Source organism: Physeter macrocephalus, chromosome 4, assembly GCF_002837175.3.
Source record: "Physeter macrocephalus isolate SW-GA chromosome 4, ASM283717v5, whole genome shotgun sequence".
In the NCBI taxonomy this organism is placed as follows: domain Eukaryota; kingdom Metazoa; phylum Chordata; class Mammalia; order Artiodactyla; family Physeteridae; genus Physeter; species Physeter macrocephalus.
In genome coordinates, this window is record NC_041217.1 from 37,727,700 (window position 1) to 37,748,861 (window position 21,162).

The following is a 21,162-nucleotide window of genomic DNA, read 5'->3' on the forward strand; positions in this document are numbered from 1 at the left end:
ATTTGCATATATTGAAGAATCTTTGCATCCCTGGGATAAACCTCACTTGATCATGGTGTATGATCCTTTTAATGTGCTGTTGGATTCTGTTTGCTAGTATTTTGTTGAGGATTTTTGCATCTATGTTCATCAGTGATATTGGCCTGTAGTTTTCTTTCTTTGTGACGTCTTTGTCTGGTTTTGGTATCAGGGTGATGGTGGCCTCATAGAATGAGTTTGGGAGTGTTCCTCCCTCTGCTATCTTTTGGAAGAGTTTGAGAAGGATAGGTGTTAGCTCTTCTCTAAATGTTTGATAGAATTCGCCTGTGAAGCCATTATGATGTATTCTTATTTTTATATATAGCAGGATTTTTTTTTCTTCTTTTTTTTTTTTAAATTGGAGTAAAACTGCTTTACAATGTGTGTTAGTTTCTGCAGTACAATGAAAAGGAACGAAATTGGGTCATTTGTAGAGATGTGGATGGACCTAGAGTCTGTCATACAGAGTGAAGTGAGCCACAAAGAGAAAAACAAATATCGTATATTAACACATATATGTGGAATCTAGAAAAATGGTACAGATGAACCTATTTGTAGGGCAGGAATAGAGACGTAGATGTATAGCAGGATTTGATTTGTTGATATTTTGTTGAAAAGTTCTATATTCAATAAGGATATTGTTTACAATTTTCTTTCAATGTTTTTGTCTGGTTTTAGTATCAAGTAATGCCCCCATGAAGTGAGTTGAGAAGCATTTCCTCCTCTTATATTTCTTGAACAGTTTGTGTAGAGGTGCTATTATTTATTCCTGCAATGTGTGGTAGAATTAATTCCCCAAGGAGGCCATCTGGGCCTCAGTTCTCACTGTGGGAAGGTTTTTAACTACAAATTATATTTCCTTAATAGGTATAAGACTATTCAGGTTACCTATACATTCGTGTGAAGATATTTCGGTATTTTTTTGTCTTTCAAGGAATATTTCATTTCAGTTGTCAAATTTATAGGCATAAAGATGTAATATTACAACTATCATCATTGTAATATTTTTTAACTATCCATTTAAATGTCTGCAGAATAGTGTTGTCCTCTTTTTCATTCTTTTTAAAAAATTTATTTTTTAATACAACTTTTAAAGGTTACATTCCATTTACAGTTATTACAAAATATTGGCTATATTCCTCATGTTGTGCAATACATCCTTGTAGCCTATCTTATACCCAATAGTTTGAACCTTCCACGCCCACACCCCTATATTGCCCCTCCTCACTGATGACCACTAGTTTGTTCTCTATATCTGTGAGTCTGCTTCTTTTTTGTTATATTTACTAGTTTGTTGTATTTTTTAGATTCCACATATAAATTATATCATACAGTATTTGTCTTTCTCTGTCTGACTTATTAAATATCTTTTTCTTTCTTGTCAGCCTAGTTATAGCTTTATCTATTTTATTGATCTTCTCTAAGAACCAGGGGTTTGTTTCATTGGTTTTCTCTATTATTTTCTCTTCACAATTTCATTGATTTCTCTCTATCTTTAGATCATCTTATGTCTCCTTATTTTGAGTTTGCTCTTCTTTTTTTAGTTTTTTAAGGTAGAAGCTTAGATTGTTGATTTGAGACTTTTATTTTTTTCTAACACAAGTATTTCATGCTATAAATTTCCCTTTAAGCAATGCTTTTGTTGTATCACACAAATTTTGATATTTTGATGTATTGTGTTTTTCATTTTTACTCAATTCAAAACACTTTCTAACTTCCCTTGTTACTACATCTTTGACTCACGGGTTAGTAAGGAGTGCCTTTCATAATTTTCAAGTATTTGCAAATTTTCTAGATTAGCCCTGTTTTAATTTCTATGTTTATTCCATGTGATCAGATAATGCACGTAATGATTTCAATTCTTTGGAATGTGCTAAAAATAATCTTATTGCCTAGAATATGAGCTACCTTAGAGAATGTCCCATGTGCACGTGAAAAGAGTAAATATTATCCTGTTATTCAGTGGTTTTCTTCCAAGAATCAAATCCCCTCTAGCATCTCCTTGCTTTATGTCACTCTCTAGTGCCTTAAATATTGTTTTAAAAATATATTTTGTTCAGAGTTTATCATTCGTATCAATGAGAAGCTTAGCTTTTTAAAATTTTCTCTACCATTATTTGTAGCCAGAACTCTCAGACATCTTGCAATATAAGAAAAAACTTTATTTTTGAGGCAGGGTGTGTTGAGTTTTTTAATGCTTTCATGAAAAAAAATCCTAATACACACAGACACACACACACACACACACACAATTAGTTCACAATGTGTAAACTGTAATGTCAAGAACATCTGGGGTGAGGGGTGGGAAACCCCACAACTAGAACTATTTTCTGTTCGATTTGGCCTAAATTAAATTAGAAGTCAATTTAACCGGAGGAAGAAACATGTATGACTGTTTCACTTATAGGTAAAACTATTTACAAAGTGTTCCACAGTATTTACAAATGAATAAGGAAACAAATGGAAACATTATTACCTTTACACAGAGGAGCAGCATTACTCCATTTGCCAGGTCCAGAACAAATAAGCTGGCTCTCTCCAACAAGTGAATATTCATCTGATCCATTTGAAGGATTACAACTATAAGTTACTAATTCATTATATTCAAATATATTCCTGTAGCTATTGGTGTGTTTTCCATGTATTATTTTTGGAGGTCGTCCACAAAAAATCTCTTAAAAAGGGGTAAAAAGAGAAAATAAAGGTAAAGGGAAGGTGAAAGAGTAAGACAGCATCAATAAAGTCCTATGAACTACCTTCAATAAGTTCTTTAACATATGATTTCTAGAAGTTAGTTGTGAATCCTTTACCCATTTATAGGAAAGTTTCCATGAGAAAAATGTATTATCCCAAATTCAAATCATGTAGAAATAAACTCTTAAGAACCAAACTCATTTTCTTAAATACCTATATAAAGTACCTATACGAAATACCTATATTTATCTATAAGGACATGCTAAGTTTTGTTCTAATCATCATAAGAGGTGGAAATTTAATGGGAAATATGCTTGTGATTAAAAATAAAATTCACTGCTAGATAAGAAATGCATATTTATAATTTATAAACATATCCATTCACTACATCCATGGTTCACAATAATACCAAGATATGGTCTTATTTCACTGTCATCCTTGTAAGTTTATGGTAAAATTTTCCAGAATCTACAAATTGTGTGATTTTGCCACACACTGAATCCAGATGTATTCCTTTAAGCCAGATATTGAAGAGATTTGCAAACATGTAAAACAATGCCACTATTCCCACTGTTGGTTTTGGAAATTTTTAATTTTTTCATAAAAATATGTTATATATATTAACATGTATTGACTTTACTGTTCCTAAAAATGATTTAATAATTAACTATTTTAAAACTTTTGTTTTAATTCCAATATAATGAATACCAATAGACATAACCCACATAAAGAAAAGCTCTTTGGAATCGTTGTTGATTTAACAGCATAAACAGATCCTGAAGCCAAAAAGTTTGAAGATTCCTAATCTAAATTCTAAAGTGAGAATTTACTTACTTTCACAATGTGGTATCTTATCACTCCAATGCACATTATCTCCAATAAGGTTACAAGTTAGAATTTTTTTTCCTCTTAAGTAATAACTAAATGAAAAAGAGAAAAGGTTACTGTTTCTTTAACAGCACATAATACTGAAAATTTTTATATGGTTGTTTTTCTGTACTACAGTAGTTTGAGGGAGAAGTTTCTTAAATGACATGATATAATGAAAGTGCTAACCAAATCTGCAATTTTAATCAAATAAAGAGTTTCTGCATGTGGACACACACTGTCCCACAGCAAAATGTCTAAATTACTATCATGCCTGTCAGTTTGGCCTCTTCACCGTCTCTGGCAAATGCATCACACATTCACTTCTATGCTTCTGCTCACACCATTCTGCTCAGCAAGGACTGAGCAGAGAGATCAGGCCCTAGAGCTTGCCTGCCTGGATTCAAGTCCCAGCTCCATGAATGACTTGTTATTTAAGCTTTGGAAAGTCTCTTATTGTTCCTCTTGCTCAATTTCCTCATCTATGTAAAAGAGATAATAGTACATACTTCATGGGGTTGTTCTGAGAATAAGTTAGCATCTGACACATAGTGAGTGCTAGGTAAATTTTAGTTCTTTTTCATCTTCTTTAGATCAGAATACCTTTCCATGAATAGCTTAGGAATACTACTTAATGAAATCTTCTCTGATGATTTAAATTCACAGTACTCTCTTCTTCTGGATTCTGATTGTAATGATCATAAATAATGGTATGTATTTGGCACTTCTTATTTACTATTTTGATTTAATATATTATGTTAGTATATATTGTGTTTCTAACCAGGCTACAACTTTTTTTTGAGAAGAGTCTATGCTTTAAGTTTTTGGTACCTCTCAAAGTGCCTAATAGGCTCTCTATATCTATGACAGGATGTTCTAATATTTTTACTTGATCAGTTTAAAAATAATCAGTGAAACTGCTTGTACAAGGTTCCAGTTGACTTTTCCATTAAGCTGTACTCATTTTCTGTATATTAGTGTTTTAGGAGAGGATTTTGGGAAGGTGGTAGAGTTGGAAGCTCTAGGAATCTGTCACCATAACTAGGCAAAAACTGCAATGGCAGAATCTGTCTGATGTCACTGTTTTGGAACTCTGGAGTCTGTTGAAGGCTTGCGAGTTCTAGAGGAAAACTCAGACAGGTAAATTGCATTAATTTCAGTCAATTTCATCTCTTAGGAAAACAGCAGCAACTTATCTCTACCCTCAGCAGAGTGGCAGGCAACTGTGCCTGTGCTCCTGAAGCAGCTTACACACAGGTTGCAGGAGGTACAATAGCCAAAAAGACTGTCTTCCAAGTACCAAGGATCTGTACTCTGATTGCTGACTGCTATTTTTGATCTCAGAAAGTGGTGGCAGCCATTGTTGTCACACCTTGCCAACTCTTGCAAGCCCTTTCCTTGTTGGCTGAAGTGACTTACACGGGATTTAAAGATCCAGCAACATTTGCTTCCACCTTCATTTTTCATGTTTCCACTCTCAGAAGCCAGGCACTAAAGACTAGGACATTCAAAAACAACTGCATATGCGGGGAAATTTAGAAAGTGAGTGTGCATGTTCAGTGAAAAAACACAGAAACAGCCTGAGAAGACCTTCAGTTTACATCTCAGGTGATCCCTGCCACAGAAACATGATATAAAAATCAATAAACAAAAACAATAACAAAAACTGCAATGTCTAAGGAAAGGGGAGAATCTGATTTCCAGAGTTACCACATTATTAGATTCCAATGTCCAACATTCCACAAAAAAATCACCAGGCATACAAAGAAACAGGAAAGTATGGTCCATTCAGATTAAAAAAACAAATGAACAGAAACTGTTCCTGAAAAATATCTGATGATAGATATATTAGATATTAGATCAAAATATCTTAAAGATGCTCAAAGAACTAAAGGAACACTTGCAGAAAGTCAAGAAAATGATGTGTGAACAAAATGGAAGTATCATAAGGAGCTAGAAAACCTAAAAAGGAACCAAAAAGAAATTATGGAGCTTAAAAGTACAATACCTGGTATTAAAAATTCAATAGAGGGATTAAAGGCAAATTTGAGTGGCAGAAGGATCAGTGAACATGAATATAGAATGGTGGAAGTTACTGAGTCTGAGGAACAGAAAGGAAAAAGAGTGAAGAAAAGTGAGCAGAGCCTAAAGGACCTGTGTGATATCATCAAGTGGATCAACCTACACAGTGTGGGAATCTCAGACGGAGAAGAGAGATAGAAAGGGGCAGAGAGAATATTTTTAAAAAATAATGGTGAGCAACTTTGCAAATTTGATGAAAGACACAAATATAAACATCCAAGAAGCTCAACAACCCCCAGGTAAAATGAACTTAAAGACACCAACACTAAGTCACATAATAACCAAACTTTCAAAAGACAAAGACAGAGTGGCTAAGATGGCAGAGTAGAAGGACCCTAAGCTCACCTCCTCTCACAAGAACACCAAAATCACAACAATCTATAGAGCAATTATCATTGAAAAAGACTGAAACCTACTAGAAAAGATCCCCTACAGCTAAAGACATAAAGATGGAACCACAAGGAGACTGGTAGGAGGGGCAGCCTTGCAATATAATCAAATCCCATACCACCTAGTGGGCACCCCACAAACTGGAGAATAATTATATTACAGAGATTCTCCCACAGGAGTGAGTTCTGAGCCCCACGTGAGGCCCCACAGCCCAGGGGTCCAGCATTGGGAAGAGGAGCTCCCAGAGCATTTGCTTTGAAGGCCAGTGGGGCTTGATTGCAGGAGCTCCACAGGATTGGGGAAAATAGAGATTTCCCTCTTAAAGGGTGCACAAAAAAATCTCACACACACCAAAGGACCAAAGGTAAAAGCAGTAACTTCATAGGAGCCTGGGCCAGAGCTACCTACTCATCTTGGAGGGTCTCCTAGGGAAGTGGGGGTAGCTGTGGCTCACTCTGGGGATATAGACATTGCAGCAGATATATCAGGGGATTCATCTGTGTGAGTTCTCCCAGAGGCTGATATTTTGGCACCAAGACCTGGCCCCACCCAACAGCCTGTAGGCTCCAGTGCCAGGACACCTCAGGCCAAACAACAAACTGGGAGGGGATACACCCCCACCCATGAGCAGACAGGCTGCTTAAAGACTTCCTGAGTCCACAGCCACCTCTAAACACACCCCTGGACATGGCCCTGCCCACCAGAGGACCAAAACCCAGCTCCAATGGTTAGGGGGCAGACAACAGAAGCAAGAAAATTACAGTCCTGCAGCCTGCAAGCCAAGTCTGCAAACGCAGGCCAGATACTACCCTGGGACCAGCTGGCCCCTGGCCCTTGGGTGATGAGAGGGGAGTGCACTGCTGGGATGCATAGGATGTCTCCTACAGAGGGCCACTTCTCCAAGGTCAAAAAAAAGTAACCAACCTACCACATACATAAAAATACAAATAGCAATTTAGAGAAAATGAAGCAACAGAGGAATATGTTTCAGATGAAGGAACAAGATAAAACCCCAGAAGAATTAAGTGATATGGAGATAGGCAATCTACCCAAGAAAGAGTTCAGAGTAATGATAGTAAAGATGATCAAAGAACTCGGGCAGAGAATGGATGCACAGAATGAAAAATTAGAAGTTTTTAACAAAGAATTAGAAAATATAGGGGGCTTCCCTGGTGGCGCAGTGGTTGAGAGTCTGCCTGCCGATGCAGGGGACACGGGTTCGTGCCCCGGTCCCAGAGGATCCCACATGCCATGGAGCGGCTGGGCCCATGAGCCATGGCCACTGAGCCTGTGCATCTGGAGCCTGTGCTCCTCAATGGGAGAGGCCACAACAGTGAGAGGCCTGTGTACCGCAAAGAAAAAAAAAAAAAAGAATTAGAAAATATAAAGAACAACCAAACAGAATTAAAAAATACAATAACTGAAATGAAAAATACACTAGAAGGTATCAATAGTAGAGTAATGAGATGGAAGAACTGATTAGTGAGGTGGAAGACAGAGTAGTGGAAATCACTGCCACTGAAGAGAAAAAAAAAAAGAATTAAAAGGAACGAGGACAGTTCAAGAGACTTCTAGGACAACATCAAGCATGCTAATATTTGCATTATCAGGGTCCCAGAAGGAGAAGAGAGAGCGAGAGAAAGGACCTGAGAAAATATTTGAAAAGATAATTGCTGAAAACTTCCCTAACCTGGGGAAGGAAACAGTCACCCAAGTCCAGGAAGTGCAGAGAGTCCCATACAGGATTAATCCACAGAGGAATACACCATGACACAGTGTAATCAAAATGAAGAAAATTAAAGATAAAGAGAGAATATTTAAAGCAACAAGGGAAAAGCAACAAGTAACATACAAGAGAACTCCCATAAGGCTATCAACTGATTTTTCAGCAGAAACTCTGCAGGTCAGAAAGGAGTGGCATGATATACTTAAAGTGATGAAAGACAAAAACCTACAACTAAGAATCCTCTACCCAGCAAGCCTCCCATTCAGACTTCATGGAGAAATCAACAGTTTTACAGACAAGCAAAAGCTAAAATAATTCAGTATTACCAAACCAACTTTACAACAAATGATAAAGAACTTCTCTAGGTGGAAAAGAAAAGGCCACAAATAGAAACAAGAAAATTATAAAATGGAAAAGCTCACTGGTAAAGACCAACTTACAAGAAAGGTAGGAAATCATCCACACACAGAGCTAGTAGGGAGGTTAAAAGATGAAAATAGTAAAAATCATTTGTATCCACAATAAGCAGTTAAGGGATACACAAAACAATTAGATGTAAAATATAAAATCAAAAACAGTAATTGTGAGGGGAGGAGAGTACAAATGCAGGGTACCTAAAATGCATTTGAAATTAAGAGATCAGCAACTTAAAACAAGCATGTATAAATATAGACTCCAATACAAAAATCTCATGGTAACTGTAAAACAAAAATCTAAAATAGATATCCATACAAAAAGAAAAAGGAATCCAAACATAACATTAAAGATAGCCATCACAAGGGTAGAGAATGAAAGAAGAAAGGGGAAAGAAAAAGACCTACAAAAACAAAAAACAATTAACAAAATGGCAATAGGAACATACTTATCAATAATTACCTTAAATGTAAATAGACTAAATGCTCCAAGCAAAAGACAGACTGGCTGAATGGTTAAAAAAACAAGATCAATATATACACTGCCTACAAGAGACTCACTTCAGATCTGGAGACACATACAGACTGAAAGTGAGGAAATGGAAAAAGTATTCCATGCAAATGGAAATCAAAAGAAAGTCAGAGTTGCAATACTTATATCAGACGAAAATAGACTTTAATAAAGACTGTTACAAGAGACAAAGACACTACATAATGAGCAAAGGATCAGTCAAAGAAGAAGATTATAACAATTGTAAATATATATGCACCCAACACAGGAGCACCTCAATATATAAGGCAAGGGCTAACAGCCATAAAGGAAAAATTGACAGTAACACAATGATAGTAGGGGACCTTAACACTACTTACATCAATGGACAGATCATCCAGACAGAAAATCAATAAGGAAACACAGGTAACACCCATCCTTCTGAAACTATTCCAAAAAACCGCAGGGGAAAGAACTCTTCCAAACTTGTTCTCTGAGGCCACCATCACCCTGATACCAAAACCAGACAAAGATATCACACAAAAAAGAAATTTATAGGTCAATATCACTGATGAAAATAGATGCAAGAATCCTCAACAAAATACTAGCAAACCAACTCCAAAAATACGTTAAAAGGATCATACATCATGATCCAGTGGGATTTATCCCAGGGAGGCAGGATTTTTCAATATTCACAAATCAATCAATGTGATACAGCATATTAACAAATTGAAGGGTAAAAACCATGTGATCCTCTCAATAGATGCAGACAAACTTTTAATAAAATTCAACATCCATTTATGATAAAAACTCTTCAGAAAGTAGGCATAGAGGAAACATAGCTCAACATAATAAAGGTCATATATGACAAACCCACAGCTAACATCATACTCAATGGTGAAATGCTGAAAGCATTTCCTCTAAGATCAGGAACAGTACAAGGATGCCCACTCTCACCACTTTTATTCAGCATAATTTTGGAAGTCCTAGCCACAGGAAGCAGAAAAGAAAAAGAAATAAAGGAATGCAAATTGGAAAAGAAGTAAAATTGTCACTGTTTGCAGATGACAAGATGTTATACATAGAAAATCCTAAAGACACTACCAGAAAACTACTAGAGCTCATCAATGAATCTGGTAAAGTTGCTGAATACAAAATTAATATACAGAAATCTGTTGCACTTCTATATACTAACAACGAAAGATGAGAAACAGAAATTAAGGAAACAATCCCATTTACCACTGCATCAAAAAGAAAAAAATATCTAGAAATAAACCTCCCTAAGGAGGCAAAAGACCTGTACTCTGAAAACTGTAAGACACTGATGAAAGAAACTGAAGATGACACGAACAGATGGAGAGATATCCCATGTTCTTGGATTGGAAGAATCAGCATTGTCAAAATGACTATACTACCCAAGGCAATCTAGAGATTCAATACAATGGCATTTTTCACAGAACTAGAACAAAAAAATTTTAAATTTGTATGGAAACACAAAAGACTCCTATTAGCCAAAACACTCTTGAGAAAGAAGAACGGAGCAGGAGGAATCATGCTCCCTGACTTCAGACTATACAATAAAGCAACAGTCATCAAAACAGTATGGTACTGGCAGAAAAGCCAGACATATAAATCAATGGAGCAGGATAGAAAGCCCATAAATAAACCCATACACTGATGGTCAATTAATCTGTGACAAAGGAGGCAAGAATAGACAATGGAGAAAAGACAGTCAATAAGTGGTGCTGGGAAAACTGGACAGCTATATGTAAAAAGAATGAAATTAGAACATTCTTTAACACCATATACAAACGTATATAAAAATAAACTCAAAATGGATTAAAGACCTAAATATAAGACAGTATATTATAATACAGAGGAAAACATAGGCAGAACACTCTTTGACATAAATTGCAGCAATATTTTTTTTTGGATACGTCTCCTAGAGTAATGGAGATAAAAACAAAAATAAAAACTGGGACCTAATTAAACTTAAAAGCTTTTGCACAGCAAAGGAAACCATAAACAAAATGAAAAGAAAACCTACAGACTGGGAGAAAATATTTGTAAATGATGCTACCAAGAGGGGATTAATTTCCAATACATACAGCTCATCCAGCTTAATATCAACAACAACAACAACAACATAATCAAAAAATGGGCAAAAGACCTAGGTAGACATTTCTCCAAAGAAGACATACAAATGGCCAACAGGCACATGAAAAGATGCTCAACATAACTAATTATTAGATAAATGCAAATGAAAACTACAATGAGATATCACCTCACACCAGTCAGAATGGCCATCATTTAAAAGTCTACAAATAATAAATGCTGGAGAGGGTGTGGAGAAAAAGGAGCCCTCTTACACTGTTGGTGTCATTTCTGTGAGCCCTCCTTCAACTCTGAGAGTTGGCCATTTTTACTAAGGTGCACTGTGTTGTTAAGGATAAAGTCACCATGATTACTGCATTTTCAATGCTTCCAATAGGCTTATTATCACATATAATAAGTATATGATTTTGCTTTTCTTCAATTTAAATTCCTTTCCATTAATTACACATCATTTCATTCTCCATGAAAAGCTCAAGAGTTGTTTGGCTACAAGGGCAACTTATGACCTAGAAAGAAAAATGAAATCAACTTTAAGGGAATGATTAAGCTGAGAAGCAAAGAAAAATGTAATTCATAACACTTAACTTATTTCCTCTAAGGAGTAACTTACTTACCCTTCATTACAAGAAATGTGAGCTTCTGATTCAAACTCAAAGGTTTTATTTGGGGCATATACTTCACCATGTTTTATTTCTGGATTTGGACATGATTTTCCTAAAAGAAAAATTTCAAATTCGTTTTTTCATACTAATTTCAAAACATTTAAATCAAGATCAAAATTCTACACTGTTCTTTTCTATTGATGAAATATTATTTTCTTTATTTAATTATTATAAGGGCAAACTTAAAATTCACATTTACTGAGGAACCAATCACCAATAAAGATTCCCTGGAGATTTCTCAAAGCCTGAAAAAATGCATTGCTATCTAAAACCTAGTTTTGCATGAGAAAATCATTATTGTTGCAGTGGAAAACTGACCCTAAAATGTGTAAAAATCTCTACAGAAAGCAAAAAACAACAAACAAAAATGGTTTTGTTTCCTTACTTAAACATGCTTCTTCAATAGGGCTCCATGAGCCATTAGGCTCACAAGTAGATGCGAGGAGATAAGGCCACACATAAAAGTATCCTCTGTGACACTCATAGTCTATTCTGTCCCCAGGATAATAATGGCGTTTAATGACACCCTTGAGCTTCATACTCTCCAATACTGGTGGATCAATACAGGGACCTAGGAAGAAAAATAAAAACAGAAAATTAAGGATTTGATCTCTTTCACCAGCCACTTGTGGCCTAGCAGCAAGTAGGCAGTACAGAATAAAGGGAAAGGTTCTTAGCAAGATTTTAAGTGATTGTCACATGCTTTTACCCAAGTGATGGTAGTAGCGGAGGATGTGTCTTGCTTACTTTAAATAACATCCTATTAGCTTTTAATTTGTTGAGGAATAAGCTAAATTTTCATTCAACGGTAAATTAAAGGAGACAAAGTCTTTTTGGTATTGACTAAATATATATATATATATATATATATATATATATACATATATACACACACACATACATATCCTTACATACTTTATTCTAAATTCATTTCAAAACTCACCTCTCCTCTAAAACGTCTTCCATAGTATATAGCACTCTGCTCAGATTACTCTTCCATAGTTTGAAACACAAGCATATGATCACTTGTCACTTCAGGCTCAGTTTCCTCTCAGTAGGCAAGGTCATAGAGGGCAGGGATCATATGCCTTCTTTTTCTACTACACTCTGTACACACTGGGTGCTCAAGACATGCTATGTATGGTAAGAGGTGACTATTAAATAAACATTGGATTTCAAAGATCAAAATAGATATGGACTAAGTATTTCAAAGTATGACTTCATTTCATATATTTCATATTTGTGAACTAAATAATTTTGAGTGAATAGATAACATTTAAATATCAAAATTTACCATTTTGAATAGACTTACATTGAAAAAATTTTGTTTTCTTGATATTACTTTAAATGTAATTTAATTTTTCTTCTCTGATCAATAGAGCATGCATATCCTTAGAAGCTCCCTGAGGCAGCTGTTTGGGCTATTTATCTAATATACCCCAACAGTAAAGCTACTTTCTTGGTATACTTTTGTGTGTGTGTGTGTGTGTGTGTGGTACGTGGGCCTCTCACTGTTGTGGCCTCTCCCGTAGCGGAGCACAGGCTGCGGACGCGCAGGCTCAGCGGCCATGGCTCACGGGGCCCAGCCGCTCTGCGGTATGTGGGATCTTCCCGGACCAGGGCATGAACCCGTGTCCCCTGCATCGGCAGGCGGACTCTCAACCACTGCGCCACCAGGGAAGCCCTCTTGCTATACTTTTAAAAGCTTTTATTTTATTTTATTTTATTTTTTTTTTTTTTGGCGGTGGGGAGTCCCTCCCTAGAAGAGTATAATTCCTACTTCAACAATTTCTCTTCCTTTTAATTATCTGTGGGCTCGACAACCTAACAAATCTGTTAGAAAAATTATGTAAAATAATGTTATGGAGACGCATCAAGTCCTAAAGTGCTAAAGGAATGCAGAGGCCACACCTATAAGGTTAAGGATCTAAGGAGAAAGAAATAGACCTATTTTGGTCCCTGAGGAACCTTTTCTTTATTACTCCCTGGATCTCGGTCTTACTGCAGACTGAGACTGGTCAAGAGAGAACTCTAAAGAGGTGAAATATTACCCTCCTTTCCTATCATATTCTAAACTCTAAACTCCTCTCTTGATAAACCGTCCAACATTTCATTTACATCATGTGCTGAAACTGTTTCAGCACTTAGCAAATGTTTTCAACATTTCTACTATGCTGATCTTGTTACATGAATGCCCCTCAATTAACTGTCCAAAACAAAACAAAAGCAAAAAGCAAAAAAAAAAAAAAAAAAAGAAAAAGAAAAAAAACCAAAACCAAAACAAAACAAAAAAACCCGAAAAACAAAACAAAACAAAACCCTTTAGTAATAAAAGCATTGCTTAAAAAGAAAATTAGTTGAGTTGAATTTTATTAATAATATTAAATTTACTCAATACCCTGAGCCAGACATTCTCATTTTAACATAGGAAAAAAACAAACAAAAAACACAGGCTAGAAATGCTATATAATTTCATACTAGATACAAATGTATTACACCATTCTAGAATTTCCTGGAACCACCAAGAAAGAAATCAAGTTAATAGCATGCCCATAATTAAATTATACAAGTGTTCTTTGTTTATGCACTCAATTTCAGTAACTATCTCAAAAGTATAAAAAAGAAGAGAAAATTCCTAAAATAACTCTCACACATAGTGTTCTGAATGGAAAAAGACATGTCAATTGGACAGTTTAATCCATTCAACTAATGAAGGATTTCTTCCTACCAATATGCATCATGAAATGAGTGCTTTTAACAATGTGCAGTTTAGAATGTTTGCTTTGTCAACCAGTTGATCACAAGCTTTATACACTGTAATAACTGAGTCCAATATCACACATTTTTATAATCAAATTTCTTCTTTTGCTCAGAACATTGAATTTTTTTCCAATGAGGATTTTCAAAGTAAATGTCCCTAGCTCCAAAAAAATAACATCTTAACTTAGTTTTTTCTAAATAGTTTACAACATAATTATTATTAGGCTGTAATGCTATACTTTAACAATGGATGCTATTACATAATAAGATAGGCTGCATTCAGAAAATTCCCCAGTGTTCCAGGTGAGTGTCAGGAAAGTGAAATAATGCTCTGCTGTGAACCAAGAAAACTGTTCACTTTCTATACACTTGCAAAAATTGTGCAAGCATTCTCTACCTGCTTGCAAAATTAAAAATAACTCCCTGACACAAGCACATGCCACACCCCTTCCCATGTGGTTCCCTTCAGAAAATCATGGTCTCTGACCCAAATTGGAGCTTCCCAAAATCTAACCACCCTCCCCTTCTCTCACTGTCCACTCAACCTATTTTTAAACTTTCTTTGCTTCTTCAAAACGCACGCTCTAACATCTAAACTATCAATTTTATTTCTCAGTTCCCACTCATTTATAAGCCACTTAAATTATTTTTAAGTCATTAAGTAGGCTTCCTCTTGGTAAATTCACCCTAACACTCTCTCCCTCAGTAATTTTAATTACCCTGTCTACAACATCTGGAGCTATTGTTCATTCTCTCTTTGCTCCCTTGTGCCTGAAAAGCTCTTTTCCTTGGTTTCCAGGTAGCAAACCAGCCTGGTTTTCAGCCTGTCCTCCGGCTGCTCTTCCTTCTCTGTCTGATTGCATAATGTGATGTTCCTCATGGGTTATTCTACGAGCTCTCCTTATTTTCATTCTGCAAATCCCCCTGGGTCAGATGTATACCCTTCATGACATCATTACAACTGATGAGAGCTGCCTCCCAAATCCCTCTCTCCATCCTAGATCTTAGCTGGGGTGCCAAGTCTATGTGTTCAACTGCCTCCCCACAGCTCCACTTGGAATGTGTCACACTATCTCAAATAACATAATGAAGGCAGCAAACAAGATACACGGTTTCCACAACTGAAATGCCTGTTCCCTCTCTCTGTTTCCACTTTTACTTCTAATTCAAGCCACTATCATTTCTTATCTGGATTGCTACAAGTTTCTGAATAGGTCTCCTTACTGGTCTCGCCACCTTTCATTCAGTTCATTTTCACACTGCCACCAGAGTAATACTGATATGATACTAGGACCAAGGCCCTTCCAAGTCAGGTACGTTTCAATGGCTCCCTGTTGCCCTCATGATAATGTCTAAGGCTCCCTGACATGGCTAACAGAGCTTTAATATCTGCTCACTCTTGCACACTCTTCTAAGCCACATTCAATTCCACTAGTAGTGCCCATTAAATTACTCAACTTACTGTAGCACTCTAGACCTCCTGGCATCATATTACTTCAGCTTTGACCAGAGACCCTGCCATTCCTCCCACCCACGCATCCTTCAGTTTCATCTCAGATGCCACTTCTTCCTGGAGGCTCTTGACATCTCTCACTCAAAACACTGGGTTAAGTGTCCTCACGGTGCCCCAATTTACTTCTTTCATAGCACTTTTCATACTGTAATTATTCATTGCTTATTTCCCTAGGAGACTGTAGCCTTCTTGAGGACCATGTCTCATTCATCACTGCATTTCTAGTTCCTAGTGCCAAAGCTGAAGGAGTACTGTTATTAGTTTTATACATTCTTGGGTCAAAATTCAAATTCTTTACTGTTCAGCCAAACTGCTCCAGAAATATCTTCAAATCATCACTTTTTTCACTGCTGTTTCTGTTCCTATTTTCCATTTCTTTCATTCATTTATTTACAAACATTTCACTTTATCAGAATTTTTAATTTCTTTCATGCCAAAATATTTGTTTTAATATTTTATTATAAACCCATTTTATATTACTTCTATGACTAGAAATAGTATTTTAACATTATTAAAAGTGAACTCCAAAGACTGTGGGTTATATTTTTTCCTAAAGATTAGCAATGAACAATTCTAGAACTAGTTTCTTAACACAGTGGCGATATTAATCATTTTAGAAATAGCAAATTAAACCTGTGCCAATCATTATTTTAGTGTTTTTTAACTAACTTATCCTTCACAATCTTCCTATGAGTTGTGTACTATTTCCCATTCTTTAAGATGAGCAATCTGAACCATGGTAAGGTGAAGTAACTTGCCCATGAATACTTCCCTGTAGGTAGCAGACCCAGGGTCAAGACAGGAAACCCGGTTCCACTACCCACATTGCTTTCCATCACTGTCTGTCATCTAGAACCCTCGTATGGTTATGACAACAATGTTTGTCTGCAATTTAGTCCTTAAGCAGTGGTCTTCTACTGAGCCTGGGGAGATTAAAGCAACCTTAGTTTAGATTTGCATTGCGCTAGGGCAAACGAAAGGCCTCAAGGTGCACAAAAAGAACAGGTAATAACATTATAGTCTGAGGGCTTCCCTGGTGGCGCAGTGGTTGAGAGTCCGCCTGCCGATGCAGGGGACGCGGGTTCGTGCCCCGGTCCGGGAGGATCCCACATGCCGCGGAGCCTGCGCGGCCGGAGCCTGTGCTCCGCAACGGGAGAGGCCACAACAGTGAGAGGCCCGCGTATCGCAAAAAAGAACACAAAAAAACATTATAGTCTGATTTTTATGATAGTAATTTTTCATTCCTAACTATCCTGTTCTTCCATAATAATTCACTCTGTGATCTACACCGCTGCCTTCCTCTTGCCTCCTTTGCCCTACTGCTGCCACACTGGGTAGCTAGGCAGTCCATGACTGCCCCGAGCCATGTCACATCTCTGAGCCTTTGCTCACACTGTTTTCTCTGCTCTGAACACCTTCCTTCCTGCTCAGGAGAACTCCTTCAACTCTTGTCTTCCTTGACTTAATTCACTCAACATCTCCTCTAGGAAGTAGTCTCTGCTTCCCTGGGGAGGCACTGACCAGTCCCCTTCTCTTGTGTAAGCAGCTTTGTGTAGGAAAGAGCTTCTTGCAGGAGGTCCCTTTTGTCGGTCACTTTAGCAAAGCTATACTTTAATTAACCTCTGGCCCAAGCACACCTTTCACATCTTTTGATCACACAATACTTTGCCTAACCTGTTGGTTCTCTTCTTAGATCAAAGAAATAGAAAGAATAATTAACAGATGATCAGATCTTTCCCCCAGCTTTCCCTTCGGTAACCTCGAGAGCAAACTGTGTGAAAGAGATAACATCTAAAGAAATATTACAAGGAGTCGACAAGTCTGCAGGCAATGGGAGATGTCAATAAATATGACTCCTTATCTCAATGATTAACTGAGATTACTTCCCCTTTTTCCCTTAAAAAACTTTCATGACCAAGCAGAATCTTCAGAGTTAGTTCTGGGACAGGAGTCTGCCTTCTCCCCAGATTCCAGCCTTCTGATTAAACCTTTCCATTCCTACCAGCACTTGTCTCTCAAGTATTGACTTTTTTTTTTTTTTTTTCCAAGTATTGACTTTTTGAGCAGCGAGCAGCCAGACCTGAGTTCGGTAGCACTCCTCTGCATGGATCTCTCAGCTCACCATCACATGTTTTCATGTTTAACACATGATATTGTGGACTCCATTCAGCCATGTGACCACAACACCTCACACAGTACATGCCTCATAGTCGCTATTCAAAACACTTTGGTTCTCAAAGTTACACTGCTGTCAAACAGAAACGAATGGTAAAGAATACAGTATAATGAATCTAATATTGAAAATAATCAGCTTAAAACTTTATGCACTGGAGAAAGATTTGACCACCTAATTTCTTTTGTTCTCTATCTCCCAGTATTATTGTAACCTAGCAATTGACCAATAAGGACTATTCTTCTTGCACTGTAATATGCAGAGTAAGAAACTAAGAAACTACTGTGTAAGCACTTATTGATCTTGGCTTCTTTCAAAAGAAAATACCTAAAAGAGGCAGAAGAGACCACCCATAAAAGGAAATTGTAGGTTTTGTCCCACAAAGCAGACTCATTCTGGAGGAATAAGACTGGTCCCTTCTGTGATCTCCTACCATTTGGCAACTACCTCTGAGATGGCAAGACTCCCAAGGCACAACACTGTTCGATTACAAAACCTTCTCCTCGTGAGCCGCTTCAGCGCATGTTTATTATATCCACATACTTTCCCTGCCCAACATAGTGAGTTCTCATTTGTACCTTACCTAAATTTCTTACCCTATCCTGATTTTACCTTTCAATCTTAAACCTAACCTTGTTTTTCCTCCTCTTCATTTCTAGCTGTTATCGTCCCTGATACATCCTATTCATTTTACTTATCTATTTTCCTCTACTTTGAATAGTTTTCATCTCCTTCAACTTCTAGCTTTAAGCCTAAACATTATTATTCTTTAAAAAATTCCTTTTAATTTTTTGTTAGCACTGCTGTTCCATCACCCACAACTCTCTTGCAGAGAAATAAACTTTCAAAATGATCCGTAACAAGCAAGACTGGAGTATTGAGAACCCTGAGGAGTCTACAGTCAGGAGAAGATAGATCCTTTCTGACCCCCAGCTGTCCCTGCCTTAGTTTTTTAGGCACCACAGAAAGTCCATCCTAAGCATGGCTCTTTAGAGAACCTTCCTTCTGGAAGCAAGAGAAGTTGTTCCTGGGCTCTGAGCCTCAGCCGAATGTTACCTTTAATTTTCTGGTACTTGATAGTTATACAATAATGTTGACACTGAGGCAAAAAAATGGGCATTTGAAACCACAAGTGTAACAAGACAGCCAAGATCTCTGCATTCTAGTGAGGAGAGAACAGAAAACATAGTTTGTGAGGGTGACTACCAGTTGGGGGGAATTGAGCTGAAGTGTGTGTGTCCACCAGAAACAATGCGTCCCCTCAGAGGGACAACATCACAACTGACTTTGAAGAATAAGAAGGAGCCAATTATGCAAGAGGCAGAAGGAGAATGTTCCAAGGCCAAGGGAACAGCATGTACAGAAGGCAAAGGGCAGAGTTTGGCCTGTTTGATGAGCAGAAATGTCTTCCCTTCCACCAGTCATTTGTTAAATGCTGTCACAGAATCATGCTCCTTTCCTCCTGGGTACTTCTCTTGGGTTATGACATATTCATTAATATTATGTTTTGGCTACTGTCTACCACTCCCAATAAATTGTAGCAAATATTTGATTTCCTAACATGTGCCTGGCACTGGGGACCCAAGACCAGCACAGGACCTGGCATATAGAAGGCAAGTATTTATTGAATTAATGCTGCTAAGAAAAAATGCAGCATACAAACTGTATATGTAATAGATCCTAAAAATAACTTGGACATGGAAACACACGTGTATATAAAGACAGAAGGAAATATACCAAAGTATTAAAAATGGTTGTCCTTTGATTGTGTATGTTTTATACAATAAGCATACCTTTTTTTAGGCATATATTTAAAGTATTTATTCGATTCAATGAAACACGGAAAAGAAAAAAAGAAAGTGAATGGGCCTCGGCTCTAGTTTATGAGCTGTATGGGAAAACCAGATGAACATCATTTATAGTTCATTTTCAGGATACTCATTTTTCACTAGGTTTGGCTACCAATGTTTTTTAGGTTGCTTCGGTAAGCCCCATACAAAGACGCTTCCTTGTCCCACACTGGGCACCACTGGGCTGGCGACTTCCACAAAGCATACACCAGGGTACATTCCCCCAGGCTCCCCCAGCGGGGCACAAACACCCCCCACACAAGGCATCACCGGCCTAGAGAACATAAGGCAACCCCTCCCCCAGGGCACAGCACCAGCCTAGCAGCATCCCCAGACACAGGGGCACTCAAGAGCAAGCCGTCCCCACCAGCACCGGGTCCCTGCTCCTGTTCCGACTTGGCTCAGTCCTGGAAACACCCTACAAAGTTTTGCTAGGGACCCAGCCTGGCCCGGGGTAAACCCCGGCCGAGCCCACCACCCCTCACCGCTCAGTGCCCACCACCAAGCAAGCCTTCTCCTCGGACACTACGTGGTCTCCACCCCGGTGGGTCCCCACACAGCAAGACCCAGGACATTCCGGCCACGCCTTCAACCCGAATTCCGCACGACCCCGGGTGGATCCAGCTTCGCGCCTCCGCCCGGAGCCAACAAGCAAAGTTCCCCCGGCCCTCGGTTCTGGCCTGCCTGCTCCCCGACCCACTCCAGTTCGCCGCCAGGGCGCACACTCTCTCCAGGCTCCTACCGGAGAATATGGGCAACGGGAGCACTAAGGGCAGCAAAAGAATCCCGCCGCAGCACCAAGAAAAAGGGGGACTCTCTGGGCGGCCGGGAGGCGCCTGGCGAGGCACGCAAGACGCCGTCATTTTCGGGAAAATCAGCGGCAAACCCAAGACCAAGCCGGGAAAGACCTTTTAGATAGACTTCAGTTACCGGACGCAATAATCCCCGGATTCACAGTGTCACGTGCGGTCACGCAGGTGGGCGTGGCCTAGAACGCTGCAGGAGCGAAGGAGAGGGCCTGGCGGGGCCAATGGGCGGGCTGCAAGGCGAGGCCTCGGCGCCCGGGGCTGCCCTTAGGCCTGAAGAGGCGGGGCGAGGCCCTGCGCGGGCCTAACCCTCTGGGTGGGCGGGGAGTTTTGCGTCTCCTGCTTGGACCCGGACTGTCTCTGACTCCTCTTGTCTGCAGACCTGAAGGAGAGCCGCGGCGGCTTGCAGGAAATGTCTGGCTCACTGTCTCTACGTAAACAGACTGTTACCAACCTACTCAGGAAGGGTGGAAAGAAATCAAGGGCCGGTGCGGTCATCACTGTCCCTTTTCCGGAAAGCTGGACTAAAGAATCAAGCGCATCGACCCGAAAATAGAAACCTAGAGCCCAGCCAGTGAGTCACTGTGGGGCAGACACCCCTCA

At 38.5% G+C, this 21,162-nt stretch overlaps 1 protein-coding gene across 4 annotated transcripts in view; it reads right to left on the bottom strand.

Annotated features, from left to right (window-relative positions):
* LOC102987077 (membrane cofactor protein-like) overlaps positions 1 to 20,683 on the bottom strand; it is a 57,333-nt gene extending 36,650 nt beyond the window's left edge. For all 4 annotated transcript variants that reach the window (XM_055084111.1, XM_024133858.3, XM_055084110.1 and 1 more), the window contains exons 1-5: positions 20,496 to 20,683; positions 11,843 to 12,028; positions 11,410 to 11,509; positions 3,547 to 3,632; positions 2,495 to 2,692 (exon numbers count right to left, since the gene is read on the bottom strand). In XM_055084111.1, the coding sequence (XP_054940086.1) occupies positions 2,495 to 2,692; positions 3,547 to 3,632; positions 11,410 to 11,509; positions 11,843 to 12,028; positions 20,496 to 20,616 (691 nt within the window). In that variant the 5' untranslated portion in view covers positions 20,617 to 20,683. The remainder of the gene's footprint in view (positions 1 to 2,494; positions 2,693 to 3,546; positions 3,633 to 11,409; positions 11,510 to 11,842; positions 12,029 to 20,495) is intronic.
* Between the last annotated feature and the right edge of the window lie 479 nt (positions 20,684 to 21,162).